The sequence below is a fragment of the Mus caroli genome, unplaced genomic scaffold (genome assembly GCF_978045245.1).
Source record: "Mus caroli unplaced genomic scaffold, Mus_caroli_1 scaffold_6, whole genome shotgun sequence".
Lineage (NCBI taxonomy): Eukaryota > Metazoa > Chordata > Mammalia > Rodentia > Muridae > Mus > Mus caroli.
The window spans coordinates 138,368,076-138,388,782 of NW_028227261.1; the positions used below are offsets into that span (position 1 = coordinate 138,368,076).

A 20,707-nucleotide genomic window follows, 5' to 3' on the forward strand; every position below is an offset into this window, starting at 1 on the left:
AGCCGGCGGAGGGAGGAGCCAGGGGTAGGAGGCGCGGGCTGAGGAGTTGGTGAAGGTAGGAGTCCGCCCAGGGAGGGCTGGCGGAGGGAGGAGCCCGCCGAGTCCAGGAGGAGGGAGGAGGACGGTCCACCTCGGCGCGGCCGCAGACCCGACGAGCTCCCTGGCACAGCTGACCGGGCCGGAACTGCAGCGGCCACGCGGGAATGGGCCGCCCCGGGACCTAGCGCGGCGCAGCAGGGGCCGCGGCCAGAGCCGGAGCCATGAACGGGGACGCCATCTGCAGCGCGCTACCCCCCATCCCGTACCACAAGCTCGCCGACCTGCACTACCTCAGCCGGGGCGCCTCTGGCACGGTCTCGTCGGCACGACACGCAGACTGGCGCGTGCGGGTGGCAGTGAAGCACCTACACATCCACACGCCGCTGCTCGACAGGTAGGGCGCCGGCGCGGGGCCCCACACAGACGCGGGCTGGGTCGTCCACAGACCGGCCGCACTATGGCGATGCGCCGGCTCCGCCGCAGCGAGTCCTTAAGTCCTTGGGCTAACCTGATCCAAGGGGGAAACTCTCCTGGACGTGCGTCAGACTTTGTAACTCGCCCTGCCTCTCCTCCCACCCGAGGTGTTCCCACTCTCCAAAAACCTGCAATCACGGCCACCTCTAAAACCCTGTTTATTGAACCCGACGTGTGTTGGTACAGTGCTTGTGGGCTTTGCTCTGTTTTAGCTAGCTGTTAGCCATAAGAGCTGTGGAACTCTGGAAACTGCTCTTGGAAATGAAGTACGCAGTGACTGCAAAATACACACCGGAGTTTGAGCATTTAGCACTAAAAAGAAAAATAATAATACTATACCGGTGTTTTTATATTGATTAAACGTCAAAATATTTTTCTAGGGTTTTATGTGTGTTTCATTCCTGCTCCTGAGCCTGCATATTATGGCTTGGTTTGGTTTGATTTGGTTGGTTTTGTTTTCTTTGTGGTTTATTACGTGCACTCATGAAGTTCAGATATCAAATTCTACATTACCAGTTGTTATTCGAGCTCTTGCTTTTGAAAGTCCCCAAAGGAAGTGTGCAATGTTTTTTGTAACAGTAAAATGAATCAAAGGCTATTAAATGGTCAAAATTTATGAAGATTAAAAGTTTTGACCATCCCTTGCCCTGGTATTATTTGTGTCCAGCTCCCACATATTCAGAAGGAAAAAAAAAAAAGTGTTGGTTTCTGTTTCTAGGAAAACATTACAACTAAATACCATAGATCTGTGGCTGTATGTGTTAGTCAATGGGTCTAGTCAGAACTCTTGTGTGTTTCATTTCCATCAGAAATTGAACTAGACCTTCATTCAGTTTTTAGTGCACTTGCTAACCTTGGTGGTTGCAGGCCTCTTCTCCTGCTGGATCTAGTGTGAAAATAGAGAGATCATAGCGGCCCTATTGGTCAGAGGCTGTTAACCCTGGGTATCAGGTCAGATACAGCTTCAGATAACTCTCTTGCTTCAGCCCTGGTCGAATGTTGGACTTAAATCTGCCGGTAGGCGCCCTCCCTCTCCCCATGGGCTAGATCACTGTAGTGTAGCAGTTTGTGGAGCCAGTGCTGTGTGTGTGTGTGTGTGTGTGTGTGTGTGTGTTGGCGTGTTCACGTGCTCAAGAATGTGTTCGAGCACGCGCATCTAAGTAGTCAACTTTAAAGGGAGGTTGGTTAGTACCAAGCAAACGAATGGTCTATGGAAATGTAGCACTAATAGACCACTAGGTATACTAAAGCTAGTTGTTTTCTCACTTTTGATTCTGCTTTCCAAAGCTTCATTTGTGCCATTTGTCGGCCAAGGGAAAAAGATGGACAGGATGGTATTACTTTCCCATATTCACCAACCACTTCATGGTATAATTTCCTTGAATTGGATAGGGCATTGTCTTTATAAAACCAACAAAATCCCCTTGCCTTACTGCATTGCATTCTTTTATCTTGCTGTCTAAGATCTTACCATGAGCACAGGCCTAGGCTTATGAAACTGACTCTGAGGGTATCTTACTTCCTCACCTATTAAATATGAATAATAAACACTGTACGTATATTTGTTGTGCTCTGGTGTGGATAATGTACCCATTGTTCTTTAAGATTACCTGAAAAGAAAATAAGTTTAGGTGACGTTGCATATTATTTTAATAATCAGTGAGTCACTCTCCATTGCCAGTGAGTGGGCCTTCCATAGCAGTCTTCCAGCCTTAATGGACTGATGACTCCGATTGGTTGGTTGTTCAAGTACCCTAGAGATGGATAGCTGTTTCCTATTGACATTTTGAGTTGGGTCATTTCCGTGATACAATTATTGAAGCTGTATTTTGCATTTTAAATTTTTAAAAATCTTTTGCTTTTATTTTCCCCCTCAATCTTGTTGAATTCTAACCTCACAAACTATCTGATTTGCTTTTCTCATCAAACAATAGAATAGAAAAACACAGACTTTAGAGTACCAGGGCTACAATTTAAATCTGACTTAAACCCTGTCACTTTGTATTGTTGTCACCAAAGGATCATTCATTTTTCTGACTGTAGATGCTCCAATATGTAAACCAGAGAGAATGAAACCAGCTTTAGAGAGTTGAGTAAAGGGTTGGACTGTATAGAAAATGGCTGACAGGGAGGAGGAATACATCCTACCTTTCTATGTGTGTATGTACATGCATGTGTTTGTATTAGCATACACACATAGGAGATCCATGTGCTGCTGACCCACATGCATGATGTGTAGGCCAGAGGTCAACTTCAGGTATTGTTCCTCAAGACCATTGAGAGAGAGAGAGAGAGAGAGAGAGAAGTATCTTTAATGTTTTGGAATGTGTATTGTTGCCAGCTTTTTATGTGTATTCTTAGGAATTAAACTCAAGATTCTCCTGCTTGTATGACAATCACTTTACTAATGTACTCTCTCCTAATACTTTATTTCATACTTTGGACAGAAGGAGGAAAGGCTATCTTATATGTATGTGTCAGTGGAACTTCCACACTGTGTCCTCTCATCTCAAATGTCCAGGAATCTTTGGGTTCATCCTGTAAAGTACTACACAGGAACTGTCTTGTTGACCCATATCTCATGGGGCAAATATAGAACTTGAGAAATTCAAGTTTAATTAAATAGGCTTCACAGACTGATATAACTGGTTTCCTTTCAGTCAAGGTAAGGAACAGAGAATAGAGAAGCTTTGCTTTATGTTGTCTTGTGCCTCTTGAATTTAAAAGCATAAAATATTTTGCCTACTCAAAGACTTAATAACTCCTTACTATGGTTGGGTGTGTGTCCGTGTGTCTCTCTGTGTGCTTTAAGTAGTCTGGTCAGGAATGTCTGTCTGTATTCTTATTTCAACAGCCATTCGTCCAGAGCTCAGGTTTCTTAAGAGCCAACTAATCATCCTCACTTACCCAATAGGCTTCTCCTGGAAGCCTTTCTATTTATGTCAGCGCTGCCAACACCCATGCATCTGGGGAAATGATGATGGCATCATATCAGCTCTCCCCCATTGCTTTTGTTCACTTAAGTCCCTTGTAGCCATTGCATTGTAGTCTACCATTCTTTTCAGCCAGTGTTTTCTTGTCTTTCCACTACTTTATCAGCTTCTCTTGCTTTGTATCTGGACTATTGTTACAGTCTTCATAATTGTTCCCCTTTCTCTTAATCCCATATCCTGTTTCCAAGATAATTATCTTTAAACCTCCTTTTACTGATTTCTTTTCTCTTGCTCAAAACCTTCCATTGCACTTGACTGCTAAACAAAGTTTTGGGCCTCTTAGGATCCCAAAATGTCATTTATGCCACCCTCCTCTTTCGTACACTCTTTCCTATCTTAGCTCTCATTAAACAGTCACAGTCTTACTTTCACTTCCTGAATTCATTTGACACATGGCTGTTGGACATGCACTGTGTTGCTGTATATAACCCATTGTTTATGTCCTGGGAATGGATACACACATGGGCAAAAGAGAAGCAAGGTCTTATCTTTTGTGGAGTTACTTTCTGGATCTTCTCTCTGATGTTGAAATTCTAGCCATACTTCAAGTTCCACTGAAAGTCTATCTCTTTGAAGACGGTGGTGACATTACCATGCTCAAAATTCTCTCTCCTCTGAACGTCCCATAGTTTGCTTTTCTTATTTCGTGTGTGTGTGTGTCTGTGTGTGTGTGTGTGTGTGTGTGTGTAAGTATACATATGTAAAACATACGGTAATTATCACATTATTCCTTGTATTATTTATTTATTTTTCTTATCTGAATTATGGGCCTTTAAAGGCAAAGATGCCATTTTGTCTTTGTTATGTTGTAAAATGCTGTCCATAGCTCTATTTGATAGTCTTTTATTCATGACCATGTGATATGCCAGGGGTCGGGCTATGAGTGCTTACCTGTTTGCTATTATTGTTTGGTGTGTAAGTTCTACATATTACTGACTTTGATGTAGCTTATCATGATGCAGATCATAATCTAAGGCAGGGGTTCTCAATCTCTGGGTCATGACCCCTTTGGGGAGGGGGTCAAGGGTCACCTAAGATGGGTTAGAAAACAGATACTTATATTACCATTCATTACAGTAACAAAATTACAGTAATAAAGTAGCAACGAAAGTAATTTTATGGTTGGGGGTCACCACAACATGAGGAACTGTATTAAAGCGTCACAGCATTAGGAAGGTTGAAAACCACTGATCTAAGCAATTACATCTACACTATTAGAATGTTTTAGAATTCATGTTTGGAAAATTTTTATATGGTATTTAATGATAAAATGTAATAGTCTCCTAATCAAATATGTTTCTTTTAGTATAAAATAATCTCAATAATTGAATTAGTTCAAGTATAAGTCAGTCTAACATAAGTGGATTTTTGGAGCTTCCTCTAATGTTGTTCCTTCTCTTTCCTAGAAAAAGCACAATAAGAACCCATATGCTACACTTTTACCGTTAGTGGAAAGTATAGTCACAGCCATGTGTAGCCCTCTTCCCACCAGTGACTTAGAGAAGTTATTTTGGCTGATCTCTAAACAGACCAGTAGAATTGAGTGGATGGTCAAACTAAGGGACGCAGAAGTTAACAACTCACATGAAGCTACATAGCTAATTAGTGAAAAAAAAAATCCAAACTTAATTAATCTGTTGGCACAGTCTTTGTATGTTTTTCATTATCTGAAATAATTATCTTTTTTTTCTCTTAGTGAAAGAAATGATATCTTACGAGAAGCCGAAATATTACATAAAGCAAGATTTAGTTACATTCTTCCAATTTTGGGAATTTGCAATGAGCCTGAATTTTTGGGCATAGTTACTGAATACATGCCAAATGGATCATTAAATGAGCTTCTACACAGAGTAAGTACTGCTTGCTTTCAGTGACTTTCATCACTATATACTCTGTTCAAAGTAAATATACTATTTGTGTTCTTCATTCAGTCACATCACTTTGCAGTGTATAAATGAATCATACTAGGTAGGCACGGGAAGTAAAAGAAATTCATACTATATAATCTATTTTTAAGCCATATTTTATATTAGTGATTACTTAGGATCCAAATTAAGTATTAGCAGTTAATGAACCAGATAAATTGTCTTCAGTGACATGATGCATGTTATTTTTCTATCTATAGCAGTTTGAGATATTACTGACTTATTTCTGGAGGTATGAGTTATTCTGACTTTTATTTGTGAATCCTATCAACAAGCACACTTGAGAATCCTCATTCTCAAAATACATGAATTCTGTTTATTTTTGCTTGATCTTACACACTGATTTTTTTTCCAGTCTGCATTTTTGTTTCAGACATCTTTTTTAGGCCAGATGCTGCATTTTATGAGGATTTGAGCTAATTAGAATTGCATAACACCTGTGAATACCTATGGCACTCCCACGTTATACTATACACAGTGCTTTCTACTCAGGCAAGGGAAGGTGGGCACCACTGTCAGCCACTCATGGAGTGACTTCCTCTTTGTTTCAGAATACATCGCATTCTATTCATGACTTGTGACCATCTGAAACAAAGACGGACTAAAGTAACTGGTGTCAGTCTGTAAGGTTTGTGTACCTGCCCCAGAAATCAACTTACAAAGATTCCATAAATCAAGTTTTTTGTTTTGTTTGTTTGTTTGAGAAGTGAAGTTTAAGCAGAAATTCTAATGTTTCCTTTCCACATCCCTGTATATACTCTGCCACCCAGATTTGGAGCCCATTGGAAAGCCTTCTCTAGGGGTATTGCTAACTCTTAGATGTGACCATAAAACACAGATTGTCACTGTACCCTTGACTGCATGAGGAAAAGCCTCCTTATGGCACTGTCATGCAGAAGCTCCGTTGTTATTAAACTTCATAGTGTTTTGAAAAAGTTGCCTCTGTACAGACCAACAAAAGTTTTGCTTACTGCATAGTATTGAGGCAATTCTCTACATTGGTATTTTGTGTTCCTTTTGGTTCCTTAGTCTGTTACCCTAAATTATACACTGGTTACTCACAGTGGAATTTATCTTGAAGCACTTATCCCTAACATCGTAAAAGATCATTAAGCCACGCAGTGGTGGTGCATGCCTTTAATCCCAGCACTCGGGAGGCAGAGGCAGGTGGATTTCTGAGTTCGAGACCAGCCTTGTCTACAGAGTGAATTCCAGGACAGCCAGGGCTACACAGAGAAACCCTGTCTAAAAAAAAAAAAAAAGAAAAAAGAAAAAAAAAAAAAAGAAAAAGAAAAGAAAAGAAAAAGAAAAAAAATCATTGAATGAAAATGGAAATATGCTATAAAAACAGCCTAAAATATTTTCAAACATCTCCTTACCAATTGGTCACCGAAATGTAAGCATATTTGTTTTCAGAGTCAGAAGGCAGTTTTAGCACTTCCAAAAAAGTGACTTTTACTTAGTATTTTAAAAAGTGAATCTGTGGTTCTGGTGCCTGATTGCTACCACCTTTTCCAAAGTGTTGGATTCTTCTGAGGGTACACATTCTCCTGGGAAACTGCCTTAACTTAATTTATTCAGAAACAATTATTTTAAAGGAATTCAGGTAGATAAAGGTTTAGAAACAAAAGTGGTCTTTGATTTCACAAAAGGAAACTTCTCAAAAGTTAATGTTTCAAGAGGTAAGGTCAATACGTTGTATAATGAAAAGTATGAGATCCAGATGAGTGGAGTGACACAGAAGGTACAGACACCTGCCACCAGCAAGACAACCTTGACCTGAGGCTGAGCCCAAAGGTGGAGGCAAAGGACTCACTTCAGGGTGTTGCCCTCTGACCCCACACACACACTCTGTCACACATACCCCTTCACACACACACACACACACACACACACAACTATAGTAACAAATTAATTTTTTCAGATATGACATATTGACACTTCAAATAAATACTGTCAATTTTTAATTGATGTAGAGATTATAGTGACAATTATAGTTTTAAATTAGTATAAAAAAGTTAAAATTTTGAATGAATGGTTTGGCATGTCAGAAGCAAGTATATATACATATATATGTGTGTATGTATATATATGTATGTATTTGTGTATATGTATGTATATATATGTATATATATGTGTATGTGTGTGTGTGTGTATATTCTCTATGTGCATGTGCTTATGGGTATAAGTGATTACATGAAGCCATGGAACTGGGCAGTGGATGGGATGGGACTATAAATACATGTGTCTGGCTGTATAAACATACAAATAACAGAGCTATTTCTGCTAAAGAACAAGACGGTAATCTCGTGCAATTGCATGGCCAATATAAGAAGAGAAATACCACTGCTGAAGTTATCATAAACAACTCCTAAACCTAAAATATAAGACAATTAAACAGAATGGAGGAGTTAGAGAAAGGACCCAAGGAGCTGAAGGGGTTTTCAGCCTCATAGGAAGAGTAACAATATCAACCAACCAGATCCCCAGAGTTCCCAAGGACTAAACGACCAACCAAAGAGTACACATGCACATGGAGGGACCCATGGTTCCAGCCGCATATGTAACAGAGGATGGTCTTGTCAGACATCAATGGGAGGAAAGGCCCTTGATCCTGTGAAGGCTCCATGCCCCAGTGTAGGGGAATGCGAGGTGGGAGTGGGTAGGTGGGTGGGTGGGGGAGCACCCTTATAGAAGCAAGGAGAGGGGGGATGGGATAGGAGGGTTGAGAAGGCAAAACCAGGAGAGGCGATAACATTTGAAATGTAAATAAAGAAAATATCCAATAAAAGAAAAGAAAAAAGGGGGGAAGAATATTAAACAGTATCATAGTATTGATACTATGCTATAGAATTGAGTGTGTGTTTCATCTTAGTTTGTAATCTCTTTCCTGGTGGGTTTCTTAATTTTTAACTGTTAAACTAAGGTAGTACTTTTTATTTCTTTCACCCATACAAAGAAAACTGAATATCCTGATATTGCATGGCCATTGAGATTCCGCATCCTGCATGAAATTGCTCTTGGTGTAAATTACCTGCACAATATGAACCCCCCTCTGCTTCATCATGACCTAAAGACTCAGAATATCTTGTTGGATAATGAATTTCATGTTAAGGTAACTATTTGGGGTTGAGGGGGCGGGGACAGTTTCTCTGGGTCTTTTTCTTAATAATTCTGAAAAAGCTTTTTAGTAGTATCTTAATTTCTGTCTTCAGTACCACCTCCCTGTGGCTTGGGGTAGGAAACCTGACTGGGTATGTGAAGGAATGAAGCAGTGTAGGCTGTAAAGATCCAGGAGGAGGAAGCTCTAGTTCCTGGTTTGTACAAACTGCCAACTTTGCAGTGGGACCAGGGGTTTTGCATTCCTATGGGTCTGAGGCATTGGGGGTTCTTAACATGTTCATGGCTCTTTGTCAGCAAGAGTCATTCCTTCACTCAGGTGGTCCTCAGCTCTCTATACTTCAGCCCCTTTCTTGAGTTCAGTTATTATTGTTGGTTTGTTTTGGACCCAGGGGAACCGTGGAATGAGATTGGGGATAGGGTGGGGGTAGGCTGCATGTCCCAGCACACATAGCTCTGTGAGCTCTCCACGTTTGTACCACCAGAGGAGGTCCTGTAGCCCTGTAGCCAGGTTAAACTTCCTCTTCCTTATAACACCATCTCTAGCTGAACCTGGAATTCCTCCCTATGCAAATGAGGCATCCCCAATGCCCTGGCCCTGGCCAATGACGTACCCTAACCCCAGAGTCCCTAATCACCTCCCAAGGTTTACATAGCCTTTGTTTTCCCCATTAAACAAGCTGTCTCTCTGATCTCACCGCCATCTGAGGCCCCTCAGCCACCAGCTATTCCCATCCCACTCCCCCACTCTGTTCTGCAGTTTGTATGAGACAGGGTCTCACTGTATATCCCTGGTTGGCATGGAACTCACAGGAATCTCCTACCTCTGCCTTCCAAGAACTGGGATTAAAGGTGTGTACTACCACCACCATCAACACGCCTGGTTATTCTTTTTTTTTTTTTTTAATTTTTTTTGATTGGATATTTTCTTTATTTGTATTTCAACTGTTATCCCCTTTCCTGGTCCCCCCCCCCCAGAACCCTCTATCCCATCCCCCTCCCCTTGCTTCTATGAGGGTATTCCTTTACCCACCCACCCATTCCTGCCTCTCCACCTTGGCATTCCCCTACACTGGGCATTGAGTCTCAGTTATTCTTAAGCTTCAGAGAGAGAATTTGGTACAAAATAGCAATTCGCTGTGTTAGCTAAAATTGTCAAAAATGTTTTTACCTTTTGTTCTTTTCTGTTTTAAAATTAGTGTAGAGTCATAGGATGTTATTATACAACATGGTCCCATGTACCCACTACCCAGTTTCCCTGCATAATTAGAATACAGCTTCCAGACCAGAAATTGGACAGGGATTGGAGATTTTGAACCTTCTGGTGTGCTTCCGTGTCACCCATGTAGCCTTTTCCATGAAAAGCTTCTTCATGAGCCCATTTCCTAACTGTTTCATTTTTAACCACTCAGTTTAAAGAACCCTGTATATATTTTGAATAAGTCCTTCATTCATCAGATAATAATTTTCAAATATTTCTTTCAAATACTTCTCCACAGCTTGTATTGTTATATGTGCGTTTGTGTGTACTGAATCATGGAGTGTGTGTGTGTGTGTGTGTGTGTGTGTGTGTGTGTGTGATCATTGGCTATTCTGGATGGCTAGTGACAGGATCCTCCAGTCTCCAGTTCCCCACTGCTTAGATTGCAGGTGTACCCTGCCACACCTAGAATTTTTATGTGGGCTCTGAGACATTAGACATGTTTGCCCGGCAGTACTTTACCACTGAGCCATTTCCTAGGCCTATTTTTAATCCTTTATCAAAGTCGGTAGCCAAGAAAGACCTGAACATTTATCCAGTTTATCACTCTCTTCCCTTATGCACCATGCTTCTGCTGTCCCTTTTAAGGGCTGTTCTTTAATCTCTAGGTACTGGCCATTTTCCTCTATGTTAGGTTTCTTACTATTTTGCTTTTATACTGAAATCTCATGTTTGTTTCGAACCTGTTTTTGTGTAAAGGACAAGGTGTACTGTAACCCTGAATAAAGTAGGGGAACAGAAATAAGGAGTAATTTCTGAGTCGTTAATACGTAATGCAACTCAGTATTCTTATGCCTATTTCCAAAGCATAGAGTCAGAAAAATGACCTTAAATATTAAAAATATTCAAAGATTACAACCAAAATAAAGCTGTAAAAGGCATACTAAAAAAAAAAAAAATGTTTACCATTGGTCAGTTCCTTAGCTGTGCATTCTTAGGGGCACACACATATGTGATATGTAGCCATCCAAAGGGACCCTTAATAGGGAGCATAAAGCATATAATGGTGACTTTTACTATTACAAGATTTTACTTATTTTAACATTTAACAACACCACTTTTAGAACAAGAATAATACCATAAGAACCTGAGCTGTCAAACTGTCTCAACTACACAAGTGTTAGGCCTCATGACAGAAGTTCCATCCCTAGAACCCTTATAATGGAAAGAGAGAACAGGCTCCTGAGCTGTCCCCTGGCCTTCCATGGCCACACATATACACATCATACACAAATGAATAAATTTAATAAAAAGACTTACTAGGGACCACATAGACGTCATTTGTAAGCCATGCGCATGGCGTATGGGGAGGACGAGTCAATGGTAGGGCGTTGGAAAGCCTCCCTTAAAGCTGCTTGCCATAAAAACCAATATTGAGTTCATATACTTAGTCACCTGCTGAACCAGCAGTTCCCCTTACTATGTGTCATATCCTGCTACGAACCTTACTAGTGTATATAGTACATGTGCGGTTAGTGTATATAGTACATGTGCGGTTATTGGTACTAGCACTATAGTATTTAATTTGGTAAAAGGTTGGAGTATTAATAGTATATCACTTTTGGGGCTATTCTAGACATTATAAATACAGTATATGAAAACAACAGCAGTTGATTCTTGAACATTTTTTAGAAAACTAATTATTTTAATTTAACGCCACTTACAGATTGCAGATTTTGGTTTATCAAAATGGCGCATGATGTCACTCTCTCAATCACGAAGTTACAAATCTGCACCCGAAGGAGGAACAATCATCTATATGCCACCTGAGAACTATGAACCAGGACAGAAATCAAGGGCCAGTGTGAAGCATGATATATACAGGTACAGGGTATTATTATTGTTTCAGTAGAAACGTAAGGTTAATAAGCCAGAATTTTCCAGCTATATTTTATAGTGAGATTTTCTTCTAAGAACTTATAATTAAAAATAAATTAGCATCCACAATAGTTGATATTTTTCAAATTAAACCCTTTAACCTTAAGCAGTTTCAACATTTAAAAATATGAAGGCTTTTACTTTGTCCTAGGAACATGTAACAAGGCCAAAGGTTTTTAGCTTAAGTGACTTAGGAAAGCATAGGTTAACAGCAGTCCATAATGTTTAGTCATTGGTACTTACATATCACATACTTTTTTAAAGAGAAATAAGCAAAGTTTTGAACCTGTTAAGCATGTTTTTTTGTTTAAATCAGCCATAATATTTATATATGGATGGATCCTTTATACAGTGAATTAATGTATCTAATAGAAGTGTGGTTTCATGTCTCATTTACAGCTACTTATAACCTCACAGTATAGTGTTAAGCATAATTCATGGTTTTTAATATTGCTTCTTTGACCAGAGAAAAGGAGGATGGTAATTTATTATGCACAGTATTAGAGTAAGGGAGCTTTTACCCCAAGTGTAATTCACATGTCTCTTTAACCTGCCAATGAATGTAAAGTCAGGCTTCCTAAACTTATCAAACAACTTTTTCTATCTTTAATAAGTAATTACCAGTAAAATGAAATTGCTTTTAGTAGTAAGTAGTATGTCTTGACTAGAAAGTTATATAATCAGTTTATATACCTTTTTATCAAGAAAAGATTTTCTTTTTTTATTATTTTAAATTATTTTACGTATTTATATTCCAAATGTGGCCCCACAACAAGAAAAGATTTGCTTACTACTTCTTCTTAAATCCAGTGGCAACCAATTCATGTGAGTGAGCACTTAGTATACATTCATAATGTCCTATTAAAAAAATACCTCCTTGACTGTTCCTTAACTCATTAAGATCAGCTGCTGAGAAAGGAGCAACAGAAAGAATTGATTTCCGCTACATGAAGCCTGCATAATCTAGCCAAGACTTCCCAAACACTGGTGTGACTCTAAAGACAGACCGCTGGGGTTGGATTAGGTTAGTTTGGTTGGTCGGTTGGGTTTTCCCTGTATTGAGATGATCCTGTGGTTCCTGTCGTTGTGTCTATTCATGTGCAGGAACTACACTTCCTGACTTGCAGGTATTAACCCAACCTTGCATACCTGAGATGATGCCAGGGCGACTGTGGAGGATGAGCTCTTTAATGTGTCTTTTAACTTGATTTGCAAGAATTTTATTGAGAACTTTTGCACATATGTTCATTGAGGGAACTGAACCCTGGTTTCCTTTTTCTGTTGTTTCCCTGTCCAGTTTTGGTATCAGTGCAATATTGTAGTAAAAAATATTAAAAATTCTGGCCCAGGGTTTCTACCCTGCCTTTAGTTATTGGTTTCCCAAACACACACACACACACACACACAGCCTTTATATTTATAATATGCTTTATCCGGCATAATAGCTGGGGAGTTGCCTATCCTCCATGCTATTAGAATCTACTTTCCTAACAATAACCCCTAATTATTACTTACTATGGTTCATCTTGGCAGCTCTTAACTCTAGTTTGGGACCCCTCAGGGCCACACTCTCCTCTCTCTTAATCCATGGCAGCCATCCCCTCTTCTCTCCTGCTTGTTCTTCAATTATTCCATGGCCCATGGCAACACAACTTCTTCCTCCTCCTTCCCTCCTCTTGGCCCTCTCTACAAGCCTGTGAAACCCCAACCCCACCATTTCTCTTCTGCCAAGCTATTGGCTGTTGGCATCTTTCTTTACCAATCACAATTAACTGGGGAATGTCACACAGTTTCTTATATATGAACTCTCTCTTCTTTGGGTTAACCTACCTTGGAGACCCCAAATTAGCATTAGAATACAAGCAGCATTAGGCCAACACACTTTGCTTCATAGAATGAGTTTAGTAGTGCTGCTTTGCTTTCCATTTGTCTTAATTAAGATTTCTATTGCTGCGATGAAAGAAACACTGACCAAATGCAAGCTGGGCAGCAAAGGGTTTATTTGTCTTATACTTCCACATCATAGTCTAACATTAAAGGAATTTAGGACAGCAACTAAACACGTTGAGAACCCTGAGACAGGAGCTGATACAGGGGCCATGGGGGGGGGGGTGCTGCCTATTGGCTTGCTTCTCCATGACTTACTCAGCCTGCTCTCTTATAGAACCAATGATCAGCAGCCCAGGAATGGCCCCAACGATGGGCTGCGCCTTCCTCCATCAAAAAGCTTGATAGAATTTGAAAACAAATTCATCTGGCCCTGAGATTTTCCTTGTTAGGAAACGTTACTGTAACATAGCTATCAGTGATTGCTAGTATATGCTTGTGTGCTTGTGTGCATGTGTTTGTGTGTGAACATATCTTGATTTAATTTTGGTTGGTGGTATTTATCTAATTTACCATTTCTTTTGGATTTTCCAGTTTTTTTAAAATGAATTTTCAAAGTATTTGCTAATGAGTCTTTGGATATTATTGAAAATAAAAACTAGCTTCCCCTTTTCATCTCTAATTTTACTAATTTTGGCCTTCATGTCTTGACTATTTAGCTAAAAGTTTGACCATCTTATTTGTTTTTAGAGAACTCTTTTAATATATAACTCTCGGACTGGAGAGATGACTTAGCTGGCTGGACTCACAACAAAAATATATATAGTTGTGGTCTCAATTTCATTAAATTCTGCCATGATCTTTGTTACCTTATTATTTGAGATCTTTCCCTTTTTTTGCAAAATTTTTATTCGATATTTTCTTTATTTACATTTTAAATGCTATCCAAAAAGCCCCCCATACCCTCCCCCCGTCCTGCTCCCCAACCCACCCACTCCCACTTCCTGGCCCTGGCATTCCGCTGTACTGGGGCATATGATCTTCACAATACCAAGGACCTCTCCTCCCATTGATGGCTGATTAGACCATCTTCCTCTACATATGCAACTAGAGACACAGATCTGGAGGGTACTGGTTAGTTTGTTGTTCCTCCTATAGGGTTACAGACACCTTTAGCTCCATAGGTACTTTCTTTAGCTCCTTCATTAGGGGTCTTGTGTTCCATCCAATAGATGACTGTGATCATCCACTTCTATATTTGCCAGGCACTGGCATAGACTCACAAGAGAGAGCTATGTCGGGGTCCTGAAAGAAAATCTTTCTGGCATATGCCATAGTGTCTGGGTTTGGTGGTTGTTTATGGGATGGATCCCCAGGTGGGGCAGTCTCTGGATGGTCTTTCCTTCCATCTTAGCTCCGAACTTTGTCTTTATAACTCCTTCCATGGGTATTTTGTTCCCCATTCTAAGAAGGAACAAAGTATCCACACTTTGGTCTTCCTTCTTCTTGAGTTTTATGTGTTTTACAAATTGTATCTTGGGTAGTCTTAAGTTTCTGGGCTAATATTCACTTATCAGTGACTGCATAACATGTGTATTCTTTTGTGATTGGGTTACCTCACTCAGGATAATATCCTACAGATGCATCCATTTGCCTAAGAATTTCATCAATTCATTGTTTTTAATAGCTGAGTGCTACTTCATTGTGTAAATGTACCACATTTTCTGTATCCATTCCTCTGTTGAGGGACAACTGGGTTTTTCCAGCTTCTGGCTATTATAAATACAGCTGCTATGAACATAGTGGAGCATGTGTCCTTATTACAAGTTGGAACATCTTCTGGGTATCTTCTCCTTCTGCCCAGAAGAGATATTGCTGGATCCTCTGGTAGTACTATGTCCAATTTTCTGAGGAACTGCCAGACTGACTTCCAGAGTGGTTGTACAAACTTGCAATCCCACCAACAATGGAGGAGTGTTCCTCTTTCTCCACATCCTCGCCAGCATCTGCTGTCACCTGAATTTTTTTATCTTACCCATTCTGACTGGTGTGAGGTGGAATCTCAGGGTTGTTTTGATTTGCATTTGCCTGATGATTAAGGATATTGAACATTTTTTCAGATGCTTCTCAGCCATTTGGTATTCCTCAGTTGAGAATTCTTTGTTTAGCTCTGTACCTCATATTTTAATATCTTTATTTGATTTTCTAAAGTCCAGCTTCTTGAGTTCTTTGTATATATATGGGTATCAGTCCCCTATCTGATTTAGGATAGGTAAAGATCCTTTCCCAATCTGTTGGTGGCCTTTTTGTCGTATTGACACTCTCTGTTGCCTTACAGAAGCTTTGCAATTTTTTGAGGTCCCATTTGTCAATTCTCGATCTTACAGCACAAGCCATTGCTGTTCTGTTCAGGAGTTTTTCCTCTGTGCCCATATCTTCAAGGCTTTTCCCCACTTTGTCCTCTATAAGTTTCAGTGTCTCTGGTTTTATGTGGAGTTCCTTGATCCACTTAGACTTGAGCTTTGTAAAAGGAGATAAGAATGGATCAATTTTCATTCTTCTACATGATAACCACCAGTTGTGCCAGCACCATTTGTTGAAAATGCTGTCGTTCTTCCACTGGATGGTTTTAGCTCCCTTGTCAAAGATCAAGTAACCATAGGTGTGTGGGTTCATTCCTGGGTCTTCAATTCTATTTCATTGATCTACCTGTCTGTCGCTGTACCAATACCATGCAGTTTTTAATCACAATTGCTCTGTAGTAAAGCTTTAGTTCAGGGATGGTGATTCCACCAGGGTTTCTTTTATCATTGAAAATAGTTTTTGCTATCCTAGGTTTTTTGTTATTCCAGATAAATTTGCATAAAGACCCAACAAAGATGGAGAACTTCAGAACAATTTCCCTTATGAATACCTATGCAAAAATACTCAATAAAATTCTCGCTAACCGAATCCAAGAACACATCAAAACAATCATCCATCATGATCAAGTAGGCTACATTCTTGGGATGCAGGGATGGTTTAATATATGGAAATCTGTCAATGTAATTCACTACATAAGCAAACTCAAAGACAAAAACTACATGATCATCTCTTTAGATGCTGAAAAAGCATTTGACAAAATCCAACACCTATTCATGATAAAAGTCCTGGAAAGATCAGGAATTCAAAGCCCATACCTAAACATAATAAAAGCACTCTACAGCAAACCAGTAGCCAACATCAAAGTAAATGGTGAGAAGCTGGATGCAATCCCACTAAAATCAGGGACTAGACAAGGCTGCCCACTCTCTCCCTACCTATTCAACATTGTACTTGAAGTCCTAGCCAGAGCAATTAGACAACAAAAGGAGATCAAGGGGATACAAATTGGAAAAGAAGAAGTCAAAATATCACTATTTGCAGATGATATGATTGTATATATAAGTGACCCTAAAAATTCCACCAGAGAACTCCTAAACTTGATAAACAGCTTCAGTGAAGTAGCTGGATATAAAATTAACTCAAATAAGTCAATGGTCTTTCTCTACACAAGGGATAAACAGGATGAGAAAGAAATTAGGAAAACAACACCGTTCACAATAGTCACAAATAATATAAAATAACTTGGCGTGTCTTCTAAGGAAGTGAAAGATCTCTATGATAAGAACTTCAAGTCTCTGAAGAAAGAAATCAAGGAAGATCTCAGAAGATGGAAAGATCTCCCATGCTCATGGATTGGCAGGATCAATATAGTAAAAATGGCTATCTTGCCAAAAGCAATCTACAGATTCAATGCAATCCCCATCAAAATTCCAACTCAATTCTTCAAGGAATTAGAAAGGGCAATTTGCAAATTCTTTCTTGTTTTTAAAGCACTGCTTGTTGGCATTTTATTTAGGCTCCGCCCCACAGGTACCTGGCAACAGCCAGCTGTGCCTGACTCACTATAAAAGGGGCTGCTGGCACCCTCCTCTCTCTTGCTCTCTTCTCTTGCTCCCTTACCCTCTTACCCCCTCTCCCCCTTCCCCTCCCTCCCTCCTGTCTTTCCACATGCTCATGGCCAGTCTCTACTTGTCTGTCTCTGTCAGTGTCTCTCCCTCTCCCTCTCCCTCTCCCTCTCTCTCTCTCTCTCCCTCTCCTTCCTCAACTCCCCTCCCTATGTCCTAAATAAATTCCATTCTGTAACACACCATCCTGTGACTGGTACCTCAGGGGGAAGAGAGGCCTCAGCATGGGCCTGCAGAGGGACCACTGTCCCCTGCACCATACTGCACCTCCGCCAAACATATCCCTGGCTTCTTTTCTCACCTTGTTACAAAAGATAATACTCATAGCTACAAATGTTCCTCTTATACCTACCTTGTAAGTTGTGCTTTCACTTGCTTTTTTTTTAATTGGAAATTTTCTTTATTTACATTTCAAATGTTATCCCGCCCCAACCCCTTACCCCATCTCCCCCTCCCCCTGATTCTATGAAAGTGTTTCCCCATGCACCCAATGCCACCTCCCCACCATCACCTAGCCCTACACTAGGTCATCCATCTAGCCTTCACAGAACCAAGGGCCTCTCCTCCCATTAATGGCCTACAAGGCCATCCTCTGCTACATATGTGCCTGGAGCCATCAGTCCCTCCCTGTGTACTCATTGATTGGTGATTTAGTCCCTAGAGCTCTAGAGGGTCTGGTTAGTTGATACTGTTGTTCTTCCTATGGAGTTGCAAACCCTTTCAGCTCCTTTGGTCCTTTCTCTAACTCCTCCATTGGGGACTTTGTGCTCAGTTTAATGGTTGCCTGTGAGCATACACCTCTGTATTGTCAGGCTCTGGCTGAGCCTCTCAGGAGATAGCTATATCAGACTCCTGTCAACATACACTTCTTGGCATCTGCAATAGTGTCTGGGTTTGGTGACTATATATGGGATGGATCCCCAGGTGGGGCAGTCTCTGGATGATCTTTCCTTCAGTCTCTGCTTCACACTTTGTATTTGCTCCTGGGAGTATTTTGTTCCCCCTTCTAAGAAGGATTGAGGCACCCACACTTTGGTCTTCCTTCTTCTTGAGCTTCATGTCTTCTGTGAATTGTATCTTGGGTATTCCAATCTTTTGGGCTAATATTCACTTCTCTATGAGTGTATGTAATGTGTGTTCTTTTGTGACTGGGTTACCTCACTCAGGATGATATTTTCAAGTTCTATCCATTTGCCTAAGAATTTCATGAAGACATTGTTTTTAATAGCTGAGTAGTACTCCATTGTGTAAATGTACCACATTTTCTGTATCCATTCTTCTGTTGAGGGACATCTGGGTTCTTTCCAGATTCTGGCTATTATAAGGCTGCTATGAACATAGGGGAGCATGTGTCCTTATTACATGTGGGATCATCTTTTGGCTATATGCCCCGGAGTGGTAGAGCTGGGTCCTCAGGTAGTACTATGTCCAATTTTCTGAGGAACTGCCAGATTGATTTTCAGAGTAGTTGTGCAAGCTTGCAATCCCACCAGCAAGGGAGAAGTGTTCCTCTTTCTCCACATCCTCACCAACATCTGCTGTCACATGGGTTTTTGATCTTAGCCATTCAGACTGGTGTGAGGTGGAATCTCAAGGTTGTTTTGATTTGCAATTCCCTGATGACTAAGGATGTTGAACATTTCTTTAGGTGTTTCTCAGCCATTCGATATTCCTCCATTGAAAATTCTTTGGTTAACTCTATACCCCATTTTTTAATGAGGTTATTTGATACTCTGGAGTCTAACTTCTTTTGTTCTTTGTATATATTAGATATTAGCCCTCTATCGAATGTAGGATAGATAAAGATCTTTTCCCAATCTGTTGGTTGCTGTTTTGCCCTATTGTCAGTGTCCTTTCCCTTACAGAAGCTTTGCAATTTTATGAGGTCTCATTTGTCTATTGTTGATCTTAGAGCATAAGCCTTTGGTGTGTCTGTTCAGAAAATTTCTCCTGTGCACATGTGTTTGATGCTCTTTCTCACTTTCTTTTCTATTAGTTTCAGTGTATCTGGTTTTATGTGGTTTTGGTGCACTTAGACTTGACCTTAGTACAAGGAGATAAGAATGGATCGATTTGCATTCTTCTACATGCTAACCACCAGTTGTGCCAGCACCATTTGTTGAAAATGCTGTCTTTTTTCCCCCCACTGGATGGTTTTAGCTCCTTTGTCAAAGATTAAGTGACCATAGGTGTGTGGGTTCATTTCTAGGTCTTCAATTACATTCCATTGATCTACCTGCCTGTTTCTGTACCATACAGCTTTTATCACTATTGCTCTATAATACAGCTTGAGGTCAGGGATGGTGATTCTCCAGAAGTTCTTTATTGTTGAGAATAGTTTTTGCTATCCTGGGTTTTTAGTTATTCCATTCTTTTTCTTTTAAATTATTTATTTATTTATTTATTTATTTATTTATTTATTTATTTTTATTAGATATTTTCTTTGTATACATTTCAAATGCTATCCCGAAAGTTCCCTATACCCTCCCTCCACCCTGCTCCCCTACCCACTCACTCCCACTTCTTGGCCTTGGCATTCCCCTGTATTGGGGCATATAAAGTTTGCAATACCAAGGGGCCTCTCTTCCCAGTGATGGCCAACTAGGCCATCTTCTGCTACATATGCAGCTAGAGACACGAGCTCTGGGGGTACTGGTTAGTTCATATTGTGTTCCACCTATAGGATTGCAGACCCCTTCAGCTCCTTGGGTACTTTCTCTAGCTTCTCCATTGGGGCTCTTGTGTTCCATCTTATAAATGACTGTGAGCATCCACTTCTGTATTTGCCAGGCACTGGCATAGCTTCATACGAGACAGCTATGAACAGGGTCCCTTCAGCAAAATCTTTCTGGCATTGTGCAATAGTGTCTGGGTTTGGTGGCTGATTATGGGATGGGTCCCCGGGTTGGGTATGAATTTGCAAATTGCCCTTTTTAACTCTATGAAGAATTGAGTTAGAATTTTGATGGGGATTGCACTGAATCTGTAGATTGCTTTAGCTTTCGGCAAGATGGCCATTTTTACTGAATTAATCCTGCCAATCCATGAGCATCGGAGATCTTTCCATCTTCTGAGATCTTTGATTTCTTTCTTTAGAGACTTGAAGTTCTTGTCATACAGATCTTTCACTTGCTTGGTTAGAGTCACACCAAGGTATTTTATATTATTTGTGACTATTGTGAAGGGTGTTGTTTACCTAAT

The 20,707-nt window shown here is 40.3% G+C and overlaps 1 protein-coding gene across 3 annotated transcripts in view; it reads left to right on the plus strand.

Moving 5' to 3' along the window:
• Positions 1-64: 64 nt before the first annotated feature.
• Ripk2 (receptor interacting serine/threonine kinase 2) overlaps positions 65-20,707 on the plus strand; it is a 38,179-nt gene continuing 17,536 nt past the window's right edge. The window contains exons 1-4 of one of the 3 annotated variants that reach the window (XM_021160356.2): positions 66-433; positions 5,203-5,356; positions 8,391-8,546; positions 11,479-11,636. In XM_021160356.2, the coding sequence (XP_021016015.1) occupies positions 261-433; positions 5,203-5,356; positions 8,391-8,546; positions 11,479-11,636 (641 nt within the window). In that variant the 5' untranslated portion in view covers positions 66-260. Of the gene's footprint in view, positions 434-5,202; positions 5,357-5,982; positions 6,060-8,390; positions 8,547-11,478; positions 11,637-20,707 lie in introns of those variants that run through there. The other 2 variants (XM_029476819.2, XM_029476818.2) reach the window with 2 other exon arrangements.